The sequence below is a fragment of the Ammospiza nelsoni genome, chromosome 6 (assembly GCF_027579445.1).
Source record: "Ammospiza nelsoni isolate bAmmNel1 chromosome 6, bAmmNel1.pri, whole genome shotgun sequence".
Taxonomy (NCBI): Eukaryota; Metazoa; Chordata; class Aves; order Passeriformes; family Passerellidae; genus Ammospiza; species Ammospiza nelsoni.
The window spans coordinates 28,361,136-28,384,176 of record NC_080638.1 but is presented as its reverse complement, the minus strand read 5'-3'; the positions used below and the strand labels follow the sequence as shown (position 1 = coordinate 28,384,176).

Below are 23,041 nucleotides of genomic sequence, written 5' to 3'. Positions count from 1 at the left end.
TTCCTCCCTGTGACCTATTGCAGTCAAATATACAATTATCTGAATGTCATGATGGGGAAACTAGTATTTGCAGCTGGCCAGTTTAGATCAGAATGATATATTTTCTCCACCTTGCCTTAATTAATACATAGGTGCAAGATCATGTGCATGTAAATGTGCACTTGAAAGTGCATGATGGCAGAGGAAAATGACATCTTCCTTTTTACTCTCCTTGTTAATGTTCAGAGCTTTAAAGAGACTGTTGAGTGTTCTGCATCAGTTACACAGTCTCTCTAATCTTCAAAAATCCAAGTAAGAGTGTAAGTAGTATGCATATGATGATCTCTGGCAATTAAAGTTATTAATGTGGAAATGTGATTGCTAAAAAGAGGCAATATATGGCTCTTTAGACTTTGGGTAAATTCAGACATGAATTTGCTTAATGAACGCTTAATGATTGTCTTTGAAATTGTCTGCAAAAATGCAAAAAACCCAACATAATACATGACCTTGGAAGTTGTAATATTTTGGAAATCGTGATCCTAGGGACAGATTTCTACTTCTAAAAGTCCAGTGGGACAAACTGCAAATTTATGATTTTTTATTTTAAGCATGTGGTGTAGTAGACATCAGTGAATAAGCCATCAAGTTTTCTCAGTGCTGACAAGGACTTACTGTCAGAGGAGGTGTGAGCATTCAGTGCTTAGTCCTATCATGTATTCCCTGCATGAATGAGAAATTGTTGAGATTGTTATTCTTGCCTTCCATAAATATGCCAGCTCTTTAAAACATAGTGTATTCCAAAACCTTTTTGTGTGATGTGGACAGGGGATTAAGGGAGAAAATGCCAGCCAAAAACCTGATGGTTGTCATGAGCAGGAGGAGAAATATTTAGGAACATGTTTTGGGAAGGGCAAAAATGACATTGTTTTGAGATGAGGAAAACAGTCTGAACATCAGGAAACCATTTAGTGGCCAAGATGCACTGACTCTGGAATAATTTTATAAATTGTGAAGTGCTGTCTCATGTATGGATCTTAAAAACAGTGTGGGTAAGAGAATGTAGTGTCAGGGAGTCTTGTTTGGCTGTGAAACAGCTGGGATGATATGAATTTGTATAGGTGTAAATATCTGCTGGGACAACTTGGGCAAAGTGAGCTGGATATCCTATCCTCTTTCCTTTGATAGAAGTTTTGCAGATGTTTTTAATGAAAATTAATTCCTACTTTAAATTTTAATACTGGAATATTTCCAGGGAACATTCTTTCAGAAGCTGGAAAGAACTAGTTGTGTGAGAGGGCAAGCAAGTGATTCTCAGCTGTGACTGCTCCACCTGAGTTTGTTCCTAAGGATTTAGCACAGATATAAAGAGAGAAGTTACAGGGGGTGTTTTGTCTTTGGGGTAGAGATGCACATGTTCATTGGAAATATCTTTTGGTTGTTCCTTTAAGGAGCATTTCAGAAGCTGTAGATTGACGTTTATGAGCCATTTTGCTTTGATTCTGAGAAGACAGTGTAAAGTGTGCCTATGAAGCAAGCAGTTAGCCATTAAATAATTCAGATGGAAACCACCAGAGAGTACCACTGCATATTTTGAATAAGATCTTCTGAAGAGGCATCACATATGTTTATCACACAGACATCAACATAGAAGGAAGCCACTTGTATCTGAAAAGAGGATTTTACTCCAGTGACGTTCCTTGGACAGCACCTCGTCTCTTCCTCTGTGCAGAATTATTTTGATATCAGCCTTCCTAGCACAGGGGAGTGCACTAAGGTGGCATCCACTGCAGTTTTCTTTGCCTGCATCAAGTGAATTTGTATTGAACACCAATACAAGTAAGATTGGTTTAAAATAATCATTTCAGTTTCACGATGCAAGACTGAGTACCTGCTGCCTCCTATCATCAATCAGAGTGGCCAGAAAGAGTCTTGCAGAGTCAGAGTCTGCTCTTGCATGTTCCAAAATCTACCAGCCTGCCATGCATGCCAGTTTAGGGCTACCCTGATACACTTTACAAGGCAGTGAGTCACTGTACACCGGGGTGTAGAGCAGTCCGGGAGGGTTTTGTGCCCTGGAGTTTCTCACAGCGTATCTGCTGGGCTCACTGTGAGAGCCAGCACGCACAGATCCCTTTGAAGTAAGCTCTGAGGGTGGGTGAACTGCTGTGCTCCCCAAGGCCATGCAGAAGAGCACAACACTCTCTCCTTCCACTCCCAAATATCACCGGCTGCTAATAGCTCATCCCTTCCCTCTTGTTTGATTTAATATCAAACTGCAAGATTTCTGAACATGGATTAACATTTTTTTTCTGTATGTACAATAAATATCTGGGCAAAGTACATTCAGCATGTGTTGAGGTTGCTAAATGTAGCACAGAGATGCTCAAAGTAGCTTTGGGGGTGCTGCAGTCATCCAGTTGTGGCATCACAATTGAGTCACCTTGCTAAACTGCAGGACTTACCTGCCTGAACTGTGCTGCTATGGGAAGACTGCTACAGGTATTGGAATTTATAGTTTGGAAAGAAGATGCTGACATCTCTACTGCCTTACAGCATGGTGGTGGCAGTGTAGAGATACTCAGAGAGCTGTGATTTAATTAGTCAGAAGCACTTTGCTTGGGGGTTAGAGCTGTTGCATAAATGCAAAAGTTTTCATTACCAGTAGTATTTCAAGGGAGCAATACCTGGGCAGAAAGGGGCTTCAGCAGCCCCCCGAACATTGCAGTGGGTAGAAAAGGAATTGCTCTTCATTCTGCTGACTCAGTTGAGGTTCTCTAATAGGCTGCAGGAAGCAGGGAGGTGACTGCCTAATGACTGGAAATAATCAGGGGGTGGGGCAGGAGAGCCTCGTCATAAAATCCCTATTCCTCCACCCCTAACCTGCATGAGGAGTTCCTGCCAGCCATCCGACTCAGTTGCCTTTAACACTGGACTTACATGCAACTGGGACTGCAATGGGATCAAATTTAAGTACAAGTGAGGTAAGCAAAAGAAGGTGATAGCAAGTGTAAAGTGGGTAAAATAGTCTGGTGTTCCAGTGAAGTTTATCACTGAGGAGAACGAGTGGTTTGTGTTGTGTGGGCAATCAAGGGAAATCGAGTTTGCTGTTCCTCAGATCTTGTTGCAAGGATGGCTTTCCTAGTCCAGGCTTTTGCAGAACCTCATGGCGCACTTGTCTCTTCAAGCCACATTTTAGGGCTAGAAACATTGCTTATTGTGCTTCTGCTTCCCTGTAAAAAAAAGGAAATAGGCTGGAAGAGAGTTGTGATGGTGGTCGGTAAAGGGCTTAATGATGCAGCTAAAAGCATAGCTCTAAATGTATCCTTGAATGTGAGATGTTTTAGCATGTCAGCCTAAAGTAAGCATTTAACATGTAGTTTAGTTTTCTTAACTTTGCCTTGTGTTGTTTTTCCTAGACTTTTACGAGCACCTCAGCACCAGCGGTGAGAACGGTAGGTAGCAATTAGCTGGCCCTTCATTAAATGCTGTCCAGTGCTAAATGTAGATCACCAGAAAATATTTTAGGAATTCAATGACTCGGGGGAAAACTGTGTTGCAAAGTTTACTGAGCGTTGAGAAGCTGAGCTGCAACTTCAGCTCTGTAGATGGAGTATTGCCATGGCTTTCCATGAGCTTTAAGTAGTGTGGCTGCTGTTGGTGTCTGATGCTTATGTGTTGCACTTTATCTGGGCTGGTTTGTACTTCAACTATATCAAATTATTAATTACTTCCTTCTTGTGTGTTTTGATTTCTTTTGATGAAATAGTCCCATTTTCTTACAGTTTATTCCTTTATAAGAAGAGCTTTTATGTGGGTCTTCCTAGTGTTCTGGAATTCCTTGTAGCCTTTCTTTGCAGTGTGATGGTCTGTCCTAGAACTTGTAATTCTCTGTGCAGCACAGCATTCACAGGTAGAAAGGTGGAATAAATGTGGTGAGTTCAGTCTCCTGACAAGCTTGATCTTATCAGCCTAGTAGGAGTGAGAGTAGTGCCCAAACTTCTCTGAAGGCTTAAAGGGAGCAAAAGGTGTTTTGTAAAAGCTGAATTGAGGATGAATTCTTTGCACAGGCAAATTAAAAATGGCTGTTAATTAGCAGGCATTTATGTTAAGAGGTATTAGCATAAAGGAAAATGTATCAGATAAGCTCCTATGAGCCAGTGAATGGGAGCAAAGGCATTGACAGCAGGATGAGGCTGTCCTCTGGCATTTGCAGTGGGTTTGGGGCTGCCAGTATCAGTTGAAACTCTTTGGAGATCTGTCTGCAAGATGGGCTTTTGCCCCTCCTTCAGTGATGTGGGCACTTCCCAGCTTTGCATCAACATAGGGAGACCAGAGTGATACAGAGAATATTTTAAATTCTGTTTGCCTTGTGGAGGTTTGCTGTTATTGATAGTATGTGATGCTTGGTTGTGCCTGAGAGTGACATATTTTCTCTGTTCTAAGTGAAATGCTGTGGTAAAAACTTTGCAGAATTTCTTCAAAAACTGGGCTCTAAAATGATGGAGGTCTCTGTATATAATATTGCAGCCCTGAGAGGTGTGCTAGAATCATAAAAATTATTATTTTGAGTTCTAGCCTGTGTTTTGAAGACCAATCTGATTTTTTTTTAATCTGTAGCGCTTTTTACATTGTTAGTAGGTCCCTAGGTGCAAGACCTGTACAATTGCATGGCTTTAGATTGTTACTTTTAACTTCAAGGTATTTAGGGTGACATGACATGAATACAGTACCTACAATTTAGAGCAGGACCCAGACCCTCTTCTTTCTGCCCTGAATCTCCAAGGTTCACAGAGGTAAAATTCAGGAAGGACTCAAACTTTATTCCTTTTTTTTCCATGAAAGTTGGTATTTATGGTTAGTACATAACCTGAAATTGCTTTTTGTTACTCAGGGGCTCAGTCAAGGAAATGAGTTTTCGTTGTCAGAGTGAGTTTCAGGGCAACTAGTAGGATGTGTGGGTTTTCAATTTGAGCAGCTATATACATTAGGAAGAATATGTAAAATAGCTCCTAAGAAAAATTTGTTAGTGCCCTCATGCTGACAGTCAAAAGAGTAATACTTTTTAGGTCACATAAATTACTGATAAAGACTGCTGTGGTCTTGAGGAAACAAAACACATTGAACTATGGGAATCCTGGTTTCTCAGATTTGGATTCATTCCAACACACATCCAGCTGTGGAGCTGCAAACAGGAAGGGGAAAAAAGAAACCACATGAAAATTGCAGTCTGAAGCCACAGAAGTTTTGCATAGCTCTTGGAAAGAAGCAGCCATTGACTCAGTGCTGCTCCATTTGTTTTTATCCTGAAACAAACGTGGGGACTTCTACTGACTTGATAAAATACCCAGCTACAGGGTATTTTAAAATGGGTGAAATACATACAAAATAGCAGTATAAGGAAAAGTGTTTCTTATGCATTTAACTTTGCCTGAGGTGAACTCCTGCCTGCCTTTGAGGCTCCAAAATTCTTTGAAGTTAAAAGGTGCCACATACCTGACCCAGGTCAGAAGCAAGGCAGTGATCTGTGTTTTAAAGTCCTGCTACTCTTTCTGACAGGGTGAGTGATTTCTTTGTTGCTTTTCATAGCTTTTTAAGTAGTGATGAGATTTATATTCCTCTTTGATGAGAAGGTTAAGGGAATAGTGCTTTCCCCCAAATACATACGCACTTTGATAACTGCCTTATCTCTTAACGCGACTTGGGAATATTGTATGAGTTTCACTCTTTTCTCCTTAAGAAAAAAATTCTGTGAAAGACTTTTTAGCTTGGAACTTTACTAAAATAGAGCAATTTTAGAGACCAGTTATATAATTAATTCATATGGATGAGCACTCATTTATGTGAACACTCCTATTGCCTTCCTTCAGACTAGATATGTGAGGATTGCACAAGTGTGCCACAGGACTTAATTGAATTTTTATCTGACGTAGGACAGTGTGACCAAGTCTTGCATTTGCAACCTCATATATTTAAGTAATTTCAAAAGTGATCATTAAAATGCCTGGCTTGTGTTTCCGGTTTATGAGGTAAGATTCATGTCTCAGATGAAATAAATATAGAAGCCGAAAGTTGAAGAGTGTGTAACGACTGACTGTAATAGCTGGCCTCAAAACTTACCAGTCTGTGATATGATCATCATCACATAAAAGGCAAGGATGTGGAAGTCCTTGCCAATTGCTAGGAGATTATCCAGTTTAGGAGAAGTTTTTCTGTGTGACTTTGAGTAAGTGGCTGACAGCTAGACTTGGTAATGCATTCAGGCACCATAAAGTTAGGAGTTGTAAGGTTGGACTTCCAGGACTTTAGTGTGGGAAGGCACTCCACAACCCAAAGTTGAGGACTGAGGATCATTTCCATAAGTTTGGAGAGTAAGATACATCAGAATGGAATTGTAATAGCTGTGCAGAAAATGACATAAACAGCCAGGTAACACGGACAGCTGGGAACAACTTTCACAGTTCCTATCCCCACATGGCACTTGGCTGCAGGGAGATATCACTATTCACTTGAGGTTCACAAAGTAAAGGTCTTGGTGCTTGTTTTCCAATAGCTGAGCCAAGGTTATTCTTTTAAAATGGTGTTAAGCCCAGTAATTAATAGAATTTCCATGGAACGGGAACTTGTGCCCAAGTCAATTTTTCTGTAATCAAGGAATGCAAGTCTCCTCCTTTCTGGATAAGAGAGATGTTCCCCATCTTCTGAAATAACATTTCTGAGGTCAAAACCACAATTTATTGGATGGGGAAAGCAGGGACAAAACATAAATGTAAAAATCATGTCAGTAGATGTCAGGGATAGACAAGCCTTGGCTGCTGGTCCCTGTGTCCAGGAGGGCTTTTCACTTTTACCCACTACTACTTTATTCATATAGAAAATTAGTTGTAGCACTTCAGCTGTAGAGTCTGGGCTTGATACCTTTTGGTTGCTTGGGATTGGAGACTGTAATCCTTTTTTGTTTGATTGTTTGTTCCCCCAAAGAACTTTTTTCTTTCAAGTCTATCCAAGTTATCCTTTGTGGACATGTTTGGAACAATGGAGCAGATAGAGGTGTGATACAGTCTTTGTGACAACTGAAATGTCCCACACCTGACAATCCCAGGGTTTGAAAACTGTGCTCTGTAAAACTGCCCTGTATGAGATTGGACAGGTCAGATAATGTAGAACAAACGTGCCCATATCAGTGACTGCTCTGACCCTCCTGCTGCTGTCTCACTGCCCCTCAGCTCTGCGTCTTCAGGCCCCTTGTCAACTCAAAGGGAAGTGCAAGATGATCCTCTGGGAATTATTCAGGTTATTTCTTGGAGACAGTTTATGTTCTCTGCTGACTTTTCAGAGGTGCTGAGGTTTTTGTTGGTGAGGACTAGGACCTCCTTCATTACATTGTCTTATTGTCCAATGTCATGTTATGGTCCCAGTTGCTTGACACTCTGGCAAAGCATTGTGAAGCACTTCAGGGTAAATCCTGTGATACTGCTGAAAAGGCATAATTTGGCAAAATGTATAGCCTGTATGAAGGAAATAATAGCAAGGTATGTGTTATTAGCTAACATCAGTGTATAGTTTTTGCTTTTCCTGCTTTATGATTAATATAGACACTTCTGATGCCTGCCTTAAGCAATAAAGCCCATGTGTTTGTGTTAGGATGCTGTATTAGCTTTGTGAGGTTATAATATATCTATGAAAATAAGAGAGAGACGGCTTATGGGTAGAGGTAGAATCACAGAATATTCTGAGTACAAAGGGACCCACAAGGACCATAGATTGCTGGACCTGCACAGAACCATCCCCAAGAACCATACCGTGTGCCTGAGAGCATTATCCAGACTCTTCTTGAGCTCTGTCAGGCTGGTGCTGTGACCCCTTCCCTGGGGAGCCTGTTCCAGTGCCCAAAAACCCTCTGGAGGAAGAACCTTTTCTCAGTATGCAACCTAAACCTCCCCTGACCCAACTTCATCTCATTCCCATGGGTTCTGTCACTGGTTACCACAGAGGAGACATCAGTGCCTCCCCCTCCTATTCCCCTCATGAGGAAGTTGCAGACTGCAATGAGGTCTCCCCTCGGTCTCCTCCAGGCTGAACAAGACAAGTGATCTCAGCCACTCCTCATGTGGCTTCTCCTCAAGATCCTTCACTATCTTTGTTGCCCTCCTTTGGACACTCTCTAATAGTTTCAAGTCTTTCTTGTATTGTGGCTAAATGTGCCGCAATATGTGCATAAAACTAAAACTGCCCCCAGCACTAGAGGTGAGGCCACCCCAGTGCAGAGCAGAGTGGGACAATCCCCTCCCTTGCCTGGCTGGCCATGCTGTGCCTGATGCTCTCCAGGACAAGCTTGACGTTCCTGGATGCCAGGGCACTGCAGACTCACATCCAGTTTGCCACAGCCCAGGACCCCATGTACATTTCCTGGGGCACTGCTTTCCAGTATCTTGTTCCCCAGAGTGTATTAGTGTCTTGTTCTCACCGGCTGGTACAGATAGAAAGATTAGATAAAATTTGGGGCACATTAAAATCTGTTTTTGTTCTAAAACAGAATCAATAAGTGGAATGCTAAATATCAATTTAAGCAAGTGTTGAGAGAAATGGTATCTGTACCTAAATTTGTTTAAAATGAAAGATGGTATATATGGAAGAGGAGATATTAGTGTGTGTGAGAGTGTAAGAAGTTAAGCAGTTATGTCAAAGGTGAAATGGGGAAAGGGTTAATTTATAGCCTTAGTAATATGAAGATTCATTAGTATGAGCCATGGGGGTTATGAGTTATTATAGACTTAATATCTCTGAGTTCAAGGTTTCTGATATCTAGTGGGGTTGTGAGTTAATTCCCAAGATCAACTCTGGGATGATTTTTGTAGCTTTCTGCTGGGGATCAGAGCTGAGGATCAGAGGCTCACCAGAGTCTTCAAGAGAAGTATCTCATCATGTGAGCTGCATTTCTATTTTTGGCTATGTGCAGAACTCTGTGCTGGTGTCGGAGCTTGTGCTGGTGCATGGTAGACAGTTCTACTTTCACAGCTCCTGTGACAGTATTTGGTGTCCCAGAGACAACCTGTTCCACTGCAGGCAGTGGTGTGTGAGAGGGGAGGACACCCATGAGTGTGCTCCAGGGGTGTTTGTTGTGATAATAAGGGAGCCGTGATCGGAAGACGTGATCTTTATCAAATCAAAGTCTTGGCACCTATCATTAACTTGACTGATTTTGAAATATATTACTTCTATTTCAGGCCTGAAGAGAGTTCTGTGCCAAAAATCTGTACAGATTTTTGACTGCTCTATTTGGTTTGATGAATTGTATTGTCTCAACCTTGAAAACTGTTCTGTCCACGTCCTCAAAATTTCAGGGTTACAGTAGTCTGTGACTACAGGCTAGAATAATAATGTCATCTTTTTTTTTCCTTTTTTCCTTTTCTTAATTTTTGTGCAGGCACCAGTATCTCCCTTCAACTTGCTCACTGTAAAAATACTAAGAGTGAGGAATGCCCGGAAGGCAGACTTGCGTGAGTACTTCTACTATTGGTGGATGGTTCTTATAACTTTTCAAAGAAAATATTTGGACAATGTTATTGTTCTCAAATTTTGTTGGAATAAAAGCATATATTGCTGTAAGTTTCTAAGAATCCTTCATATTATAATACTGAAGCATTGCTTTCTCTTTTTAAATTTAAAGGGACTGACTCAAGCAAGGTGATGCATTTTATATTTTTTTTTCATATCTTACTGTTTGAGATATATTTCCTAACCTTCTGACCTAACTGGTGATCTGAGATCTGCTCTGAAAAAAATGAAAATGCTTGTATTTTTAAGTAAGAAACCTGAGTATTTCCTACAGAATTTCTGGATGGAAGAAAGGAGAGAACTGGAAATGCAGATGTAAAATCAGCAGTAGCAAGAAACCCTATGAAAACAAAATATTTACAAGCAAAAACATTCTATTACTTCTGCAGAATTTGTACATATCCAGGAAGTGATGATAAAATCCATTGTGTCTTGGAATTTATTTAACCTACAGAATGGAGCCATTTAAAAGTCAGAAAAAAAATCAACAGAGCAATACTCTGAGCACCTGACAGGAGTTTAAGTGAAGGATAGTAAAGGGAAGTGAAAAAAGGATATCTCAAATTGAAACTTCAAAAGAAAAAGGTGAAATAAAGATCAAGAGAATTAGAAAATTCAAATCTAAAGCCACATGAATAAATCTGATAGATATATTTAAAAAGTCACACTCTTTCCTAAAATCTTGCTGAACATGGCCAAAACCAATTTTCTTTTGGTATGCTCAGAATTCGTGCTGCACATCATAGTTTGTAAGAAAATTTTGGTTAATGCAATCTATATTTTGATATAGACTTTAACTTGTGCGATGGGTGAAGAGTAGAGGGAAAAACTTAGCAGAGGTTGGATTTGGTGGTTTCTGGCAGGAGGGATGTGGTTAGATCACATAGAAGTTGTGCTTTACAACAGTATTTTTGAATGATCACTATCAGGGAAGAAGTCTCTGCTGCACTTATATGTGGTATTCTGGGTTACTTAAGCATCTTCCACAATGTAATACTCCTGTATTACATGTATTACTGCTTATTTCTCTTTCTTCTTTGGTTCGTTAGACAAAGTGATAACACTTTACAAGGTGTAAAGTTAGGAGTTTCTTAAAGTTCTTTTTTTATGTATAGAAGCACACACTCCATGAGCTTATAGTTGTATGTACAACTTTTTATTTATCAAAACCCAAATTTTAAAATGCCTAAGTGGTATTTTGTGCCAACCAAATACGTGATCTGATCAGGCCACCACTGAAATTGCATCTACAAACCCACATGAACAACTGAGTGTGCATTTCTGTATTCCTGTACTGCCTGTTTGTGTTTCATTTCCTTGTGGCTGTCCTTCTCAGAGCAACTTGCTCAGTCACTCCTTATCACAGTGAATCATCAGGATCTTTTTTGGCTAAACCTGTTGGTACGTCTGCCACACCATATGGCTTTCTTACTTGGTGTTCTGGCCTCAAGAGCAGATGAATATCATATCTTGATCCCCTTGAGATGCCTCAAATTCAGAACTTGGGCGTCCCAAACACATTTTTAAAGTGTATCTGGTAGAGAGATTTGTAAGCTTTTCATTAAGAGTATTTTCTTAACAGAAAATTTATTGAAAAAACTCTACTATCCATTTCTTTCTCTGCAGTGGGAAGGGTATTCAGGCAGTGTTTACATCTTCTGAGACATGAATAAGGCAAACATTTCAGCTAGCTTTCCTTGAAACCTTTGTATTTTCAACTGCAGGAAAATGTCTCTTTTCTACCTGTGTCTAACAGTAAAAGTACAATGCTTGTTACAATTCTGAGTTAGCATTTATTTCCTCCACTGTAGCTTTCCAATTTTGCTGGTTAAATCTTAGTGTTCCCCGTGACTTTTTATTTCTCTTGCGTATATTTTCTCATGAGTGCTTGTTCTTTATTTATTGAAGCGAACATTTCTTCTTGCTCATTGAATCTTATGTTTCTATTTAATTTACTAGTGAAAAATAAAAATGCTTTAAAAGTATTCCTCCCTACTGATGTTTCAGAACAAGATAATTTTAATAAATTTCAGTAGAGGCCTGAAAATCTAGACTATGCTTTGGACCCTGACATTGACTGCATTATGGGATCTTGGGCAAAGCATGGAATCATAGAATGGTCTGGGTTGGAAGGGACCTTAAAACAACTCCCCTGCCATGAGCAGGGACACTTTCCACCAGATCAGGTTGATCTAAGCTCTACTCAGGGGGATGATTGTCTTGAACAGTTCCAAGAAATTCAAGTTTTCTGAGTGTGCTTATTTGTGTAATCCTTATAGTGCTACTGTGAAGTAATCAGAGTGTCTCATCCTCTTTGAAAATGGAAACTATGGCATTTAATCATCATTAACCATCTGCATTTTCATCTGCCTACATTTGTGCCTCTGCTGAACATCTGATCAGTCACAGTCTTCTGATCAGGTGTGGCTTAGGTCTCTTTCTGGAAATGCTTTCCTTCCCACAATCACAATCCAGGTTTTGCTGGTTGTGATAGCATGGTTAACAACACAGTGAAGGCATGGCTTGGCTTGTAGGAAAACCTAAATCTGTGATTGTTATGGTATTACCGCGACCTGTGTGGGTCGCAGCTGGTGAGAGAGAGACGGTGAATCTTGTATCTTGATCAGAAGGCTGAATTTATTAATATATGATATAATACATTATAATTATACTAAAAAGAATATAGAGAGAAGTTTGCAGAGCAGCTAGCTAAGCTGAGAAGAGATAGAAAAGAACCCACAACAAAGTTGTGGCCAAAGACTTAGTCCCCTGACTTGAACTGGTGATTGGCTCTTAATTATAAACATAAAAAATGAGCCAATCAAAGTGAATCTTATTGCATTCTACAGCAGCTGATAATAATTGTTTACTTTCTCTTCGAGGGCCTCTGGCTCCCGAAGACACAAAAATATGAAAAGAAAGATTTCTGTAAAAAAATGTCTGCGACATTATGGAAAGATAAAGAGGAAATACATGAAGTAATTGCTCTTAATATAATGTAATAACACTGTTACACGTTTTGAGCATGATGCAGAGATTGACTATGAGCTGAATTATTTGGTCTCCTCTGACTCACAAGGTTGCTGTAAGAACCAGGTGACTGGTTGAGCACTGCTAATGTGGAATAGGGAGATTCCATTACAGGTGTGAGAGAAAGGCCACTGGTACTTGTATCATGCTTCTGTTAAGTCTCATTCCCTGGAGTGCTCCCTCCAATTTGTGGACTCAGAATATAGGAGAAGCTGATGTCTTCATTAGCACTCATGGCTTCCTTCCCAAACATGGGTGGTGGCAGCATCTTTCCAGTCTGCAGACAGAGCAGTAGGAAGGAATTGAACACACAGTAATTTAATTATGGTGATTAAATGGATTTTGTTTTCTGATAGAACTGCTGAGGAGCACACAACTTCTAAAAACTTTGTCAAATATATGAATGAATAAGGAATAGGCACATTCTGATTTGTGATAAATCAAATTTTTCAGCTTTGATATGAGAACACCTTTTATGAAAAAAATCTGTTCTTCAGTTAAGCTAGCATATTAACAAAGGCTTTCATTAAGCTAAGGTACAAAATCTGGGGAAGAAATTATAGCAAACAAGTCTCTCTATAGCCCAGATGGAAGGTTGTGAGGTGCGCTGCCTGTCACAGCCATTTGGATAATCATGAAGATAAAGCTAAATGCAACTTCTACTGTCTGTGGAGGGTGGCACAATTTCAAGTACAAAGTAAAATTAAAATAAAAAAAAAGTATGTCTAACTAAGACTGAAAAGGTGGAAATGGACATTGCAAATGTGTGAGGATGTCTGTTCTCCTGTCAGTGCTTCACTGTATTATTTACACCTAATCCTGTATGTTTTAGGAAGAAAGTCCCAGCTGCGCTATCTTTGTCTTATTAGGGTTAAATGGGCACTGTGCAGAAATTCTTTCTCACATTTTAACTGTGCTTGTCTTCTCCCTGCACAGTCACCCTTTCAGATTGCTATGTGACACTGTGGCTGCCCACTGCCTCAGCGGAGAAGGTTCGGACCAGGACCATCAGGAACAGCAAAAACCCCGTTTGGAATGAAGCTTTCTGCTACAAGATTGACCGCCGTGTCAAGGTAACTGACATCAATTCTTTTCACCATTTGGTGTCTGCATTAGTCATTAGATTACACAAAGCTGCAGTAAACCAATACTTACATAGCTAGTTCCAAATACAGAAGATGTTAAAGATTCCTCAGGGAAAAAACCCCAAACTGTTGCTTACATTCTCCTTAGTGTTGTTCTATTCCCCTTATTTGTTACTTAGACATGTACTATACTGCAATAAGCAGGAATAAAATGTACTTCAGGATATAGCCTTACTATCCTATCCCAAATCTTGACATAAACAAGCAAAATCCAAGAAAAAGATTGCATAAAAATAGCAAAACCACTCAGTTCTAGATATTGTGAAAATCCTTTAAGCCATTTTTATGTACCTGTGACTGTTTTATACACTTAGAACCAAAGGCCATAAAATATTTAAATTACTGCATTAAATGTAGAAACGTTTAATGCAGTAATTTATCACCAACTCATGCATGTTCTGCATGACTTGTTTGTCTTGTCTGCCTGGGGAAAAGAAACAAACTTGCTTCTTTTTTGTATGAAGAGTTATCAGTAATCCGACATCTAATAAACCCAAATCTCTCCTTTTTCTCTTTCCCTTTCTCATTTTTCTCCTTCCCATAAAACTGAAGGAGCAAGTAAAGAAAGCCTAGTCTAGAGATTTTCCTGCCTTACGGAGCTCTTAGATGTGGCAGTAACTCCATTATGTTCTTAACCTCTCTGTGCAGAACGTGCTGGAGCTGAAGGTGTGTGATGAAGACACGGTCACCAGGGACGATGAACTCTGCACAGTTCTCTTTGACATAGATAAGCTCACTGTGGGACGTACTGTCCGTGTGAAGTTCCAGCTGAATCCACAGGTGAGCAATGGAATTGGTGAGAACAAAAGGAAATTCTCCTCTTCCATCCCAACAGATCCTTTTACAGTGTTTTGTTTTAGGGAACGTCTATTTAAACTGTATTTTGCTGCAATTCTAAGCAATTGTGCTTTTCGCTAGCTTTTGCTTAGAACAAATATCTATGCTGAAAATACAGGATGGAACCACCTATAACTAGTTATCCAGTCTTCATTCTGAATATTTCTGGGATGTTTGTTGGCTCTTGGTGTAAATTCTGAATTTTCAGCTCCTTTTGACTGTAATGGTATTGAAGAGGTCAATTCTTTTTGTTTTGGGAATTAAAATCTGAACAAATGGCTGTTTCAGCAGAATAGCAGTTCTTAAGCATGCAGATATGCTTATAAAGCATTTAGATTAAAAAAATTTCATTTTAGCAACTGCTTCTTCAATATCTAAAAATTGAATATCTTCAGTCAAAACTATGGTTTTCTTACATCCTGGGAATTTTCCTAAGTTCTATTTTAAATGCATATTTAAAAAATTATATGAAACTGGTATGATGAAAGCTGTGAAGAAAAATAAGTAATCAGTCTTTCTTTTCTTTTATCTCCTCTCTTCAGGCACGTGAAGAGCTGGAGGTGGAGTTCACACTGCAGAACACGTGAGTAGTCCTGAATTCTTAATAAAGTGTTATATTCAGTATAAAAATAGTTTGAAAATCTGGTTCATATGCGATGGTGCTTCTTAAACCTGCAAACTCTAAAAGCAGTAGCAAGATGTTTTCATTCAAGTATAGTAAATTGGAATTTTAGAATATATACTTTTAGATTTCAAATATCTGAAATGTGATTTTTCTCCCTGTTTGAATTCTGCCTCTTGGGCAGCAACTTCTTCCTGTTCTCTTTTTTTCTCATTAAGACAATGAGATACACAAGAAAGTATGAGGACAATGAAAATATTCAGGAAGTTTTGACCCTTAGGAGTGCCAAGCCTAAATGCCTTAATTACCCCCTTCTTGGGGAATCTGGTTTTTCAAATGCACAACATTATGAAGTGCACTTCCATAAGTTCATCTGCTCAATTCATCTGGCTACACATGAATTGAGGAGCTGTGGCAGAGGAAGGAACCAAATATTCTGCATAAAGTAAGGTCCAAAGACCACTGTGGGAGTCTGAGGAACCAGGAAAGCTGGAGGGACAGCAGTAGCTTCACTTGATAGGCTTGAAAGATGTTGGCGGAGTTTTACTATTTAGAGGATGTACTTAGAGAAGGTACTGCTCTTAGATGGTACTGCTGGAGCCTTCTCAAGGCATTGGGGCCACTTCAGGAGGCCTTGCAGGATAATACTTGAGTGGATACCTTGAATTCCTGACAGCAGGGGAAATAAGAACTTGCTGGTGTAAGGACACTAGCCCTTAACAGTGTTAAGAACTGGAGAAGGAAAGATCTCAGTTCTCACATACAAAAAAGCTATCAGAGCTGAAAGAGTCTCAAAATCTCTTTTTAGAACTCATGGAGACTCATCAGGGTGGATTGTTTGTTGTTTACTGTGCACCAGAACTGGCAGAAGGCCAGCAATACCAAGGCAAATGGTGCTTGTCACATTGCAGGAGTGTCACAACATCAGTAATGGCAATGGGGAAGCTCCAGTAGGCATTGCAGATATCCTGTCTAGGGTCCTCCCTCTTTTGCAAGTTACAGGATGGGTTATGGAGTTGGTACAGAGAATCACACTCTTGATAATCCTGTCTTTAATGGGGGGAGGTCCAAGTAGGTTGTCTGGCTTGGATGTTGTGCAAAAGTGGGTTTGGATATGGGAACAGAGGCTGGAACTGGTCTTGGAGCATGTGTGCCACCAGCTCTGTGCCAAACTCTTCTGGCTGACCTTGCAGCCAACTGCCTTTTCCTGGAGTTGTATTCAATAAAATCAGAAATGGGACAATTTTTACAAGTGATGCCTGAGTAGGAGTTCTACTGGTTAGAAGATGATGATTGGAACTGTAGCTTTAAAAATGATCCTTTGCAGTCTCAAGGGAGAGGTTTTAAAAAGCATGACAGTCATGGCTCAGTTGCTCCAGCAAGAAGGCATCTTATCTACTATTTTTCATTCATAGTGTGGTTCCTGAGTGACCAATGCAACAGTTATGGCATGAAGAATTCCACATGCAGAGGCAAGAAGGTGCTGCATTATAAGGGAGGGGATGTCCCTGTGAGCTCACAGTAGGACTGAGAAAATGGGCTTGATGCCAGAAGGCAGATAGACCTTTCCCCTGCTATTCCTTATTCACATTTCTTGTGTCTGTGTGGCAGTCAATGCTGTTCTTCCATCAACTGAGTCTGGAATAAGGGCTGGATGTGGATCCACATCTGGATTGATTAAATATGTGGTCTTGGGAGGACATTGAGAGGGTGTTTTTTTTTCCCTTACTTTGGAATGTGTGATGTCAGGAGTAATTGATGAAAGGATTTGTCCAATAAAATTGTAGACAATGGATTGCATTGATAAACTGGAGAGCCCTGGAAAGGTCTGAACAACTCAAGTGAAGTAGTTGAGATGGGTCACCAGAAAGCTATGGACCCAAACCAACCTCTTCTGTGTCGAACAAGCTCAGCAGGTTTTGGCAAGATTTTTTTTCAGTGTGGGATGGGAGAAGTGTTGACAGAGATTAGAGATAATTTTCAGTGGAAGAGAGCCCTCTGATAACATGGACTACAGCTAGGCATGTGGGATAGTTTCTAGAAATCCTGTATTGTGATGGGAACAAGAAGAACATACATTTGTGGGGGTGATATGGCAGTTTATTTCTGAAATTAATAACTATTCCCACCAGCAATTTTTCCTGATGCTCTTTATCCACAGCTTTAAATTTCTTCCCCATCTTTGTTCTGGATTTTACTAATTGCAAGCATTATTACATTAGCTTATTCTTTCTTTCCAGCATTTCAGGTGAATAATAGCACACATGATGGGTAACCCCAGGCCAAAAATGTTTCCTGGGTTGCACCTAGTGGCTTTGCCACTCCTAGTTTTGTTTGCCTATAACTTCACTGCAAAGGCTGTGTTTTGCGTTACCTCTACCAAAAACAGCACTATAACAATTACCTCATGTTACACTGAAAGGCTGTACGATAATTTGTTCCTGCATCCATTCCTGCTATATTTTATTTAAAATGGAAGAAAAGCTTCATTTTGTTAGTGGGTTTCCACAACAGCAAGATGAACACCCTCTCTAGTTTTGCCTCACCCTTATGCCACTGCTGCAGTACCAGCAAATGCTCACCTCTCTGCAGCAGAGTGGCAGGCACTGAGGGCCAGATGTTTGATCCTAAGGACACAGAGAGGAAGGCATGCTCCTTCCTCCGAGTGCCTTTTCACCAGCAACCAAGCCAAGGGATTGCAAATGCCTGCCCAATGTTTTCTGGGCCCATTACAGGAGCCCAACTGGCGGGAGAGCTGCTGCGCTTGGGCAGCAGTGACAGAAAAGGTAAGGCTGTTGTACACAGGCTGCTGGTTCGTGTGCTTTGTGCTTTTGGAGCTGTTCTCTGGTGATTATCAGTGGTAACCTGGGCTTTCTGCTGTGTCTCCACGGGCAGGGTGCAGCACCAGAACGAGCCCATCCGTGTTGCTACAGGCACGGGGTCCCGCTGGAGCAGGTGGCTGCGCTCGCTCAACATCCCGCTCCCCTCCGACTTCTACTGAGGGCCACGCCTGACACTGAGGGCCACAAAAGGCTTCTGCTGAACTGCAAGGTGATTTGAATTTCCAAGGAAAGGTCTAAGAGCCCCAGGGTATTTGCTGTACCTGCTGATCCTCTTTTTGGCCTCTTTTATCTTTCAGATGTCTTAAGCTGAGGAAGTGCATCTCTTAACAACTCTTAGAAGAATGAAGGACCACTCTTACACAACCTTTCATCTTTGCTCCCTCTCCCTTTTTTTTTCAAATGTGAAAGACTATGTTTAAAACAAAGCCCAATCAACAGAAATAAATGTAAATAGGTGTACAAAAAGCTGTATAAAAGTTAAATATTTAATTATTGAAATATGGCAAAAGCAGAATTTTTAGAAAATAAAAGTCTTTTTTTTCTTTCTCTAGTTCTGCTGTGTTATTTTGAGAAATCCCCCTCATGTGAAAGGGGAGCCAGCAGATCATGCCAGCCATTTGGCTTGGGCACTGCTGAGAAACCCTCAGGCTGAGTCTCCATCAGCTGGGGGCCAAATGCACTGTTTGTATTTATGTGTGGAGGAGCACTGAAGGCAAAAGTTTTAAGTTAAGAAAGAACCTTTGAGATGATTACAGCTTTATTTACTGAAACACTACCATCCCCCATGCTTCTCCTGGGTTGTCAGAAAGCTCAGAAAAGTAGCCTACATTATTATGGAAGCTACTAAAGGAAGGAAAAGCTGGATCTGACATGAAAGAATTCAAAACTTTTAGATAAGTATCAAAAATTCAGATTCTCTGGTGAAACGGAGCGTAGTAGCCTAAATGAGAACTGCAATATAAGAATCTGTGTGACTGTAAGTTCATATTCAAAATTACCCATTCCATTATATCAGGCATAATTCAGAAAGGAGAAGGCAGAAGTTTGATGTATACCAGGTGATGGGAAATGATCCCTGGATTCAAAGAGTACACTGCAACCTTAGGCATTCCTGCAACAGACTTTGAGTGGGGAAGGATGCCCAGGGTCTCTGTTTTTGTCTTTCCCTGCTACAGGTAATAATATACTCCTAGTTCTCCTAGTGAAACTGAGGCCTGCAATAAAAAAAGCCCACAAATCACAAACTGTGATGGAGAAGAGAACAGGAACATAACTGTGTGATGAGAGCTAATAGCAGGTTAGTTATCAGAGAAATTACCAGCTAATCCCAACTAGTGGAACTTATTCAGTGCTCCAAAGGTAGGCAAAATATTCAAAGATCCCTGTCAACCTGAGCTCTTCTGCACCCAGCTCAGCTATGTTTTTAGCCACAGCTGATTTCCTAAGATTCAGAGAAAGATGAGTGCCCTTGCTTTTCTTAAAACAAAGGTATGGACCACCAGGTCCACCATACTAACAAGTACCAGCAGCTGGGCTTCCTTACAGGGGTGGCAGCAGAGGTGACAACCCAACAGAGACATCTCAGCCATTGGTCCTTCATGACTGAGGTGTCCTGGTACTTACCAGGGGTTCTTCTTGCAAGCTCTGCTCTGTTCTGCACAACAATGCAGGGTCTCCCACCCTGTTTGAAGGCCATGCCTTGCACCTCCTAACTTTGAACCTAACTTTACCCTTTGCTGATACCAGCAACTCAAATAACACTACGCTTTACCGAATGTTTACCTCCATGAACAGATATCTTCACCTGTCTGTGCATTTTCATTTCACCAGGCTATGCAGGCTGAGGTCTTCAAATATCTGTCATGCTGTTTCTTGTTCTCCTTGATTTTTAATGAGTTATTTGAGGATGGTGGCACCATATGTCATGTAATGTTAGAGCTATTTGACATAGTAATTAAGAATAAAAATTTGTGTCTGAAACAAAACTGGAGTGGTGCTTGCACACATTTACCTGTATAGAGATGGAAACACTGAGTATATTTTCACCAATTCCTGACCAACGTTCTTTGAACTCTTTAGAAATACATTTCCAAAAAATTTACAAAATTTTAAAGTTTATGATTGTGGGTTTTTGGCCAGAGGTGTTTGCTTGAGTTTGTTGTTGATGTTTTTTATAATTGAAAGTTTTTCCTGAATTTTCTGCAGTGTATTTAGCCAGTTCATGTTTTTCTCTTAAAGGAAATATTGATATTCTCTTAAAGAAAATACTGACTTGGAAACAAAACTTAAAACTGTTTATGAACTTTTCAATTTTGAGTGAATGCTATCATGTGTGTTTATACTTAAATCTAATTGTTTTCACTTTAAGTGGATAAAAACAATGTCATTCATCTAATTTTAAAGGAATTGTATTGTTTGGTTTCAGCTGAGATAAAATACATATATCAAGTATAGAACTATATGAGAACTCCAAATGTGTAACCCGTGGCTTGTAAAGTCTGAATAAACAGCTCATACTCTCTGCAGCAGATTGAGGAGTCAATGCTCAGTCCTTGTCAATAGTCCATACATATGTACATATTCCCTTTGGAGCCATCTCAGTTCTTGAGAGATTATTTGAATTTACATCTGTAATTTAACGAAATGGTAAATTGTGAGATATCCTTAATGAGACACTGCCTGATATTTCTGATGGAAAATATTTTAGAATATAGAAATTGTTGGCTGCAGTATGTGAATTCATCCCTGCTCTTAGATGTGGAAACAGATCTATACGTACAGTGATCTATTACAATCTCATGTGTGATTTGCAGATCACTTCATAAAGGTAAATACAATTTTTCCTGCCATTAGGGAAATTTTTTATAAATTGTGAAAAGTTAGGCTGTTGTATTAGACATAAACCTGGGTAAAACTGTGTAATGCTCAAAAGAATCAAGATGGATTTAACTGCAGCTGTCCTCAAAATCAGTATGTCTCATACCAGTATTTATTGCATGGTTTACTGAAGCAAATGGTTAAGATCACAGGAGTGTAAATCCAGCTTCATATTCTGAGTGGATGGAAAAAACTGCAACTCAGCTCATCAGCTAATCCTAAGCTTTAAAGTATTTTTGAGTGAGAATGTTTAAGTCAGAAATGTCAAAGGTCATGTAAGAACTAATGTGTTAACCATAGACTAAAATATTTGTCTGAGCTTTTCCACCTGTGACATTATCTTCTTTCTTTTTTTTTTTTTTTTTTTTCAGTCTGGATTACCCAGATGGCATTATTACGAATGGAGTACTAGTGGTAAAGTACATATTTATTGTGATCTTTCTTGTGTCTGAATAACAAATATTCATGTTTCTAACTCTGGAAACTTTGAGCTGTGTCCCAAACCCAGTACTGCCGCCTACTTTCTTCTATAAATGATAGGCTCAGAACTATCAGGAGTTAATGAAGAAAGTGTTACAATGCTCATAAAAATAGTTCCATATGTTAATACACTCATTATTTTGAATAGGGCTTATCTTCTTTGCTTAATTGTCTCTCTAAGTTCAAGCAGTCCATGAGTTGTTTCTCTTTATCTCTTTATTTCAGTTTTGGAAAGAAATACCATATCATTATTGTCCTCGTGTTATCTGAAGACATAGTAATAGATAATAATTGTCTTGCTCATTGATCAACCAGAGGGGTTGGTTGGGAACAGTATGAATCACTTGCAATGGCATTTACACTTCTCTCAATCATCATTCATCCTCTCTTGCTGCAGGCACGTGAGGTTTCCTGTTTGGAGGTTAGAGTGGATACAGGGAAGCTGAAGCAGCAATCCACAAGTGAGGTTATTGCTTCATTAGCCTATTGTTCTTGTGTTGTGATTCAGCCATTATATCAGATGTTGAAAAAAATTAATAATCCGTTGTGTACATTGCTCTATCTGTGTCATATAATACTTAGTTTTGCCATGCCCCACCTTGCAGAAAGATTGTATCATTCAAAATTCAAGTTAATCAAGTGCTTAGTTATGAGGAAAATTTTAAACTGATGCAAAAATAGAGCCAGGTATACTAGACTGAAAAACTTGGAAAAATGAGGTTAGTTCTTTTTATTTATTGTTTGTTCAAAACAATTTTTTTCTAAGTGGGATCTTTAAAAATTATCTCATAAGTAATATGTAGGAATCTTATCCCTTTGGTGCCTTAATAAAAAAAATAAACCTAAGTTTAAATGCAAAGTTGTATCAAAGGGGTCTTGGCAAATTGCAGGGAAGCTCTCTGCTACCATAGACTCACCAAAACAGTACTTTGTCTATAAAATGTAACTCTAACAAATACAACAGGATTCTTCACTAGTTTTTAAGTTGATTTAAATGAACTGTAGCTTGTGTAATGCCATTCCTGGGGGAAAATCTCAAAACCTCATGACTGTTCTGAGTTAATTTGTGAAAGGAAAATTGACTTCTATGAAGAAAATGGTGGCAATGACTAAGTTGCATTATAGGAAGTTTCAGACTGAGATGTAACAGAGGAAGGAAAGGTTAGTGACCTAAAATTATATGTCTCTTGGCCCTGATCTTGCAGGAGAACAGCATATGACCTCTCTGTAAACATAAAGGCTTTTCTGTACAAGAAACTCAGCCTGCTGCTTGTTTCAGTTTTGTGATGTGGGGGCACATGCCAAGTAGCCTGATTGAGTTGTGGGTTTATAGATTTATTTGTGAGTCTTAATATTATAAAATGTTTACTATGAACCAGAACAGACTGACATCAAATAAATGACTTTTATGCAGCATGAATAATCCAAAATGCCTCTGACACTCCTCTAAATCCAAATCTTGGTTTAATTTATTCATGGAAAGCATCTAACAAATAGAAAGCTATAGTATTTTAAAAATCTCTGAATTCTGTACATTGATTATTTATGTAGATTCACCAAGATATTTTAGCTCAGTTTTCAGTCTGTTTTTGCCACCTGAAGTCTACTTAGTCATTGTGGTGTAAGGAAAATTCAACAAAAAGTGAAAATTGGGTTTTTTAATTAGTTAT

General features: G+C 39.5%; 1 protein-coding gene across 1 annotated transcript in view; it reads left to right on the top strand.

Annotated features, from left to right (window-relative positions):
- The first annotated feature begins 2,893 nt into the window (after positions 1-2,893).
- Positions 2,894-23,041, top strand: part of LOC132074288 (cytosolic phospholipase A2 epsilon-like) — a 33,007-nt gene continuing 12,859 nt past the window's right edge. The window contains exons 1-8 of the mRNA XM_059473988.1: positions 2,894-2,963; positions 3,399-3,434; positions 9,407-9,479; positions 13,504-13,640; positions 14,361-14,492; positions 15,092-15,132; positions 21,263-21,305; positions 21,769-21,832. Coding sequence (XP_059329971.1) covers positions 2,937-2,963; positions 3,399-3,434; positions 9,407-9,479; positions 13,504-13,640; positions 14,361-14,492; positions 15,092-15,132; positions 21,263-21,305; positions 21,769-21,832 — 553 coding nt within the window. The 5' untranslated portion in view covers positions 2,894-2,936. The remainder of the gene's footprint in view (positions 2,964-3,398; positions 3,435-9,406; positions 9,480-13,503; positions 13,641-14,360; positions 14,493-15,091; positions 15,133-21,262; positions 21,306-21,768; positions 21,833-23,041) is intronic.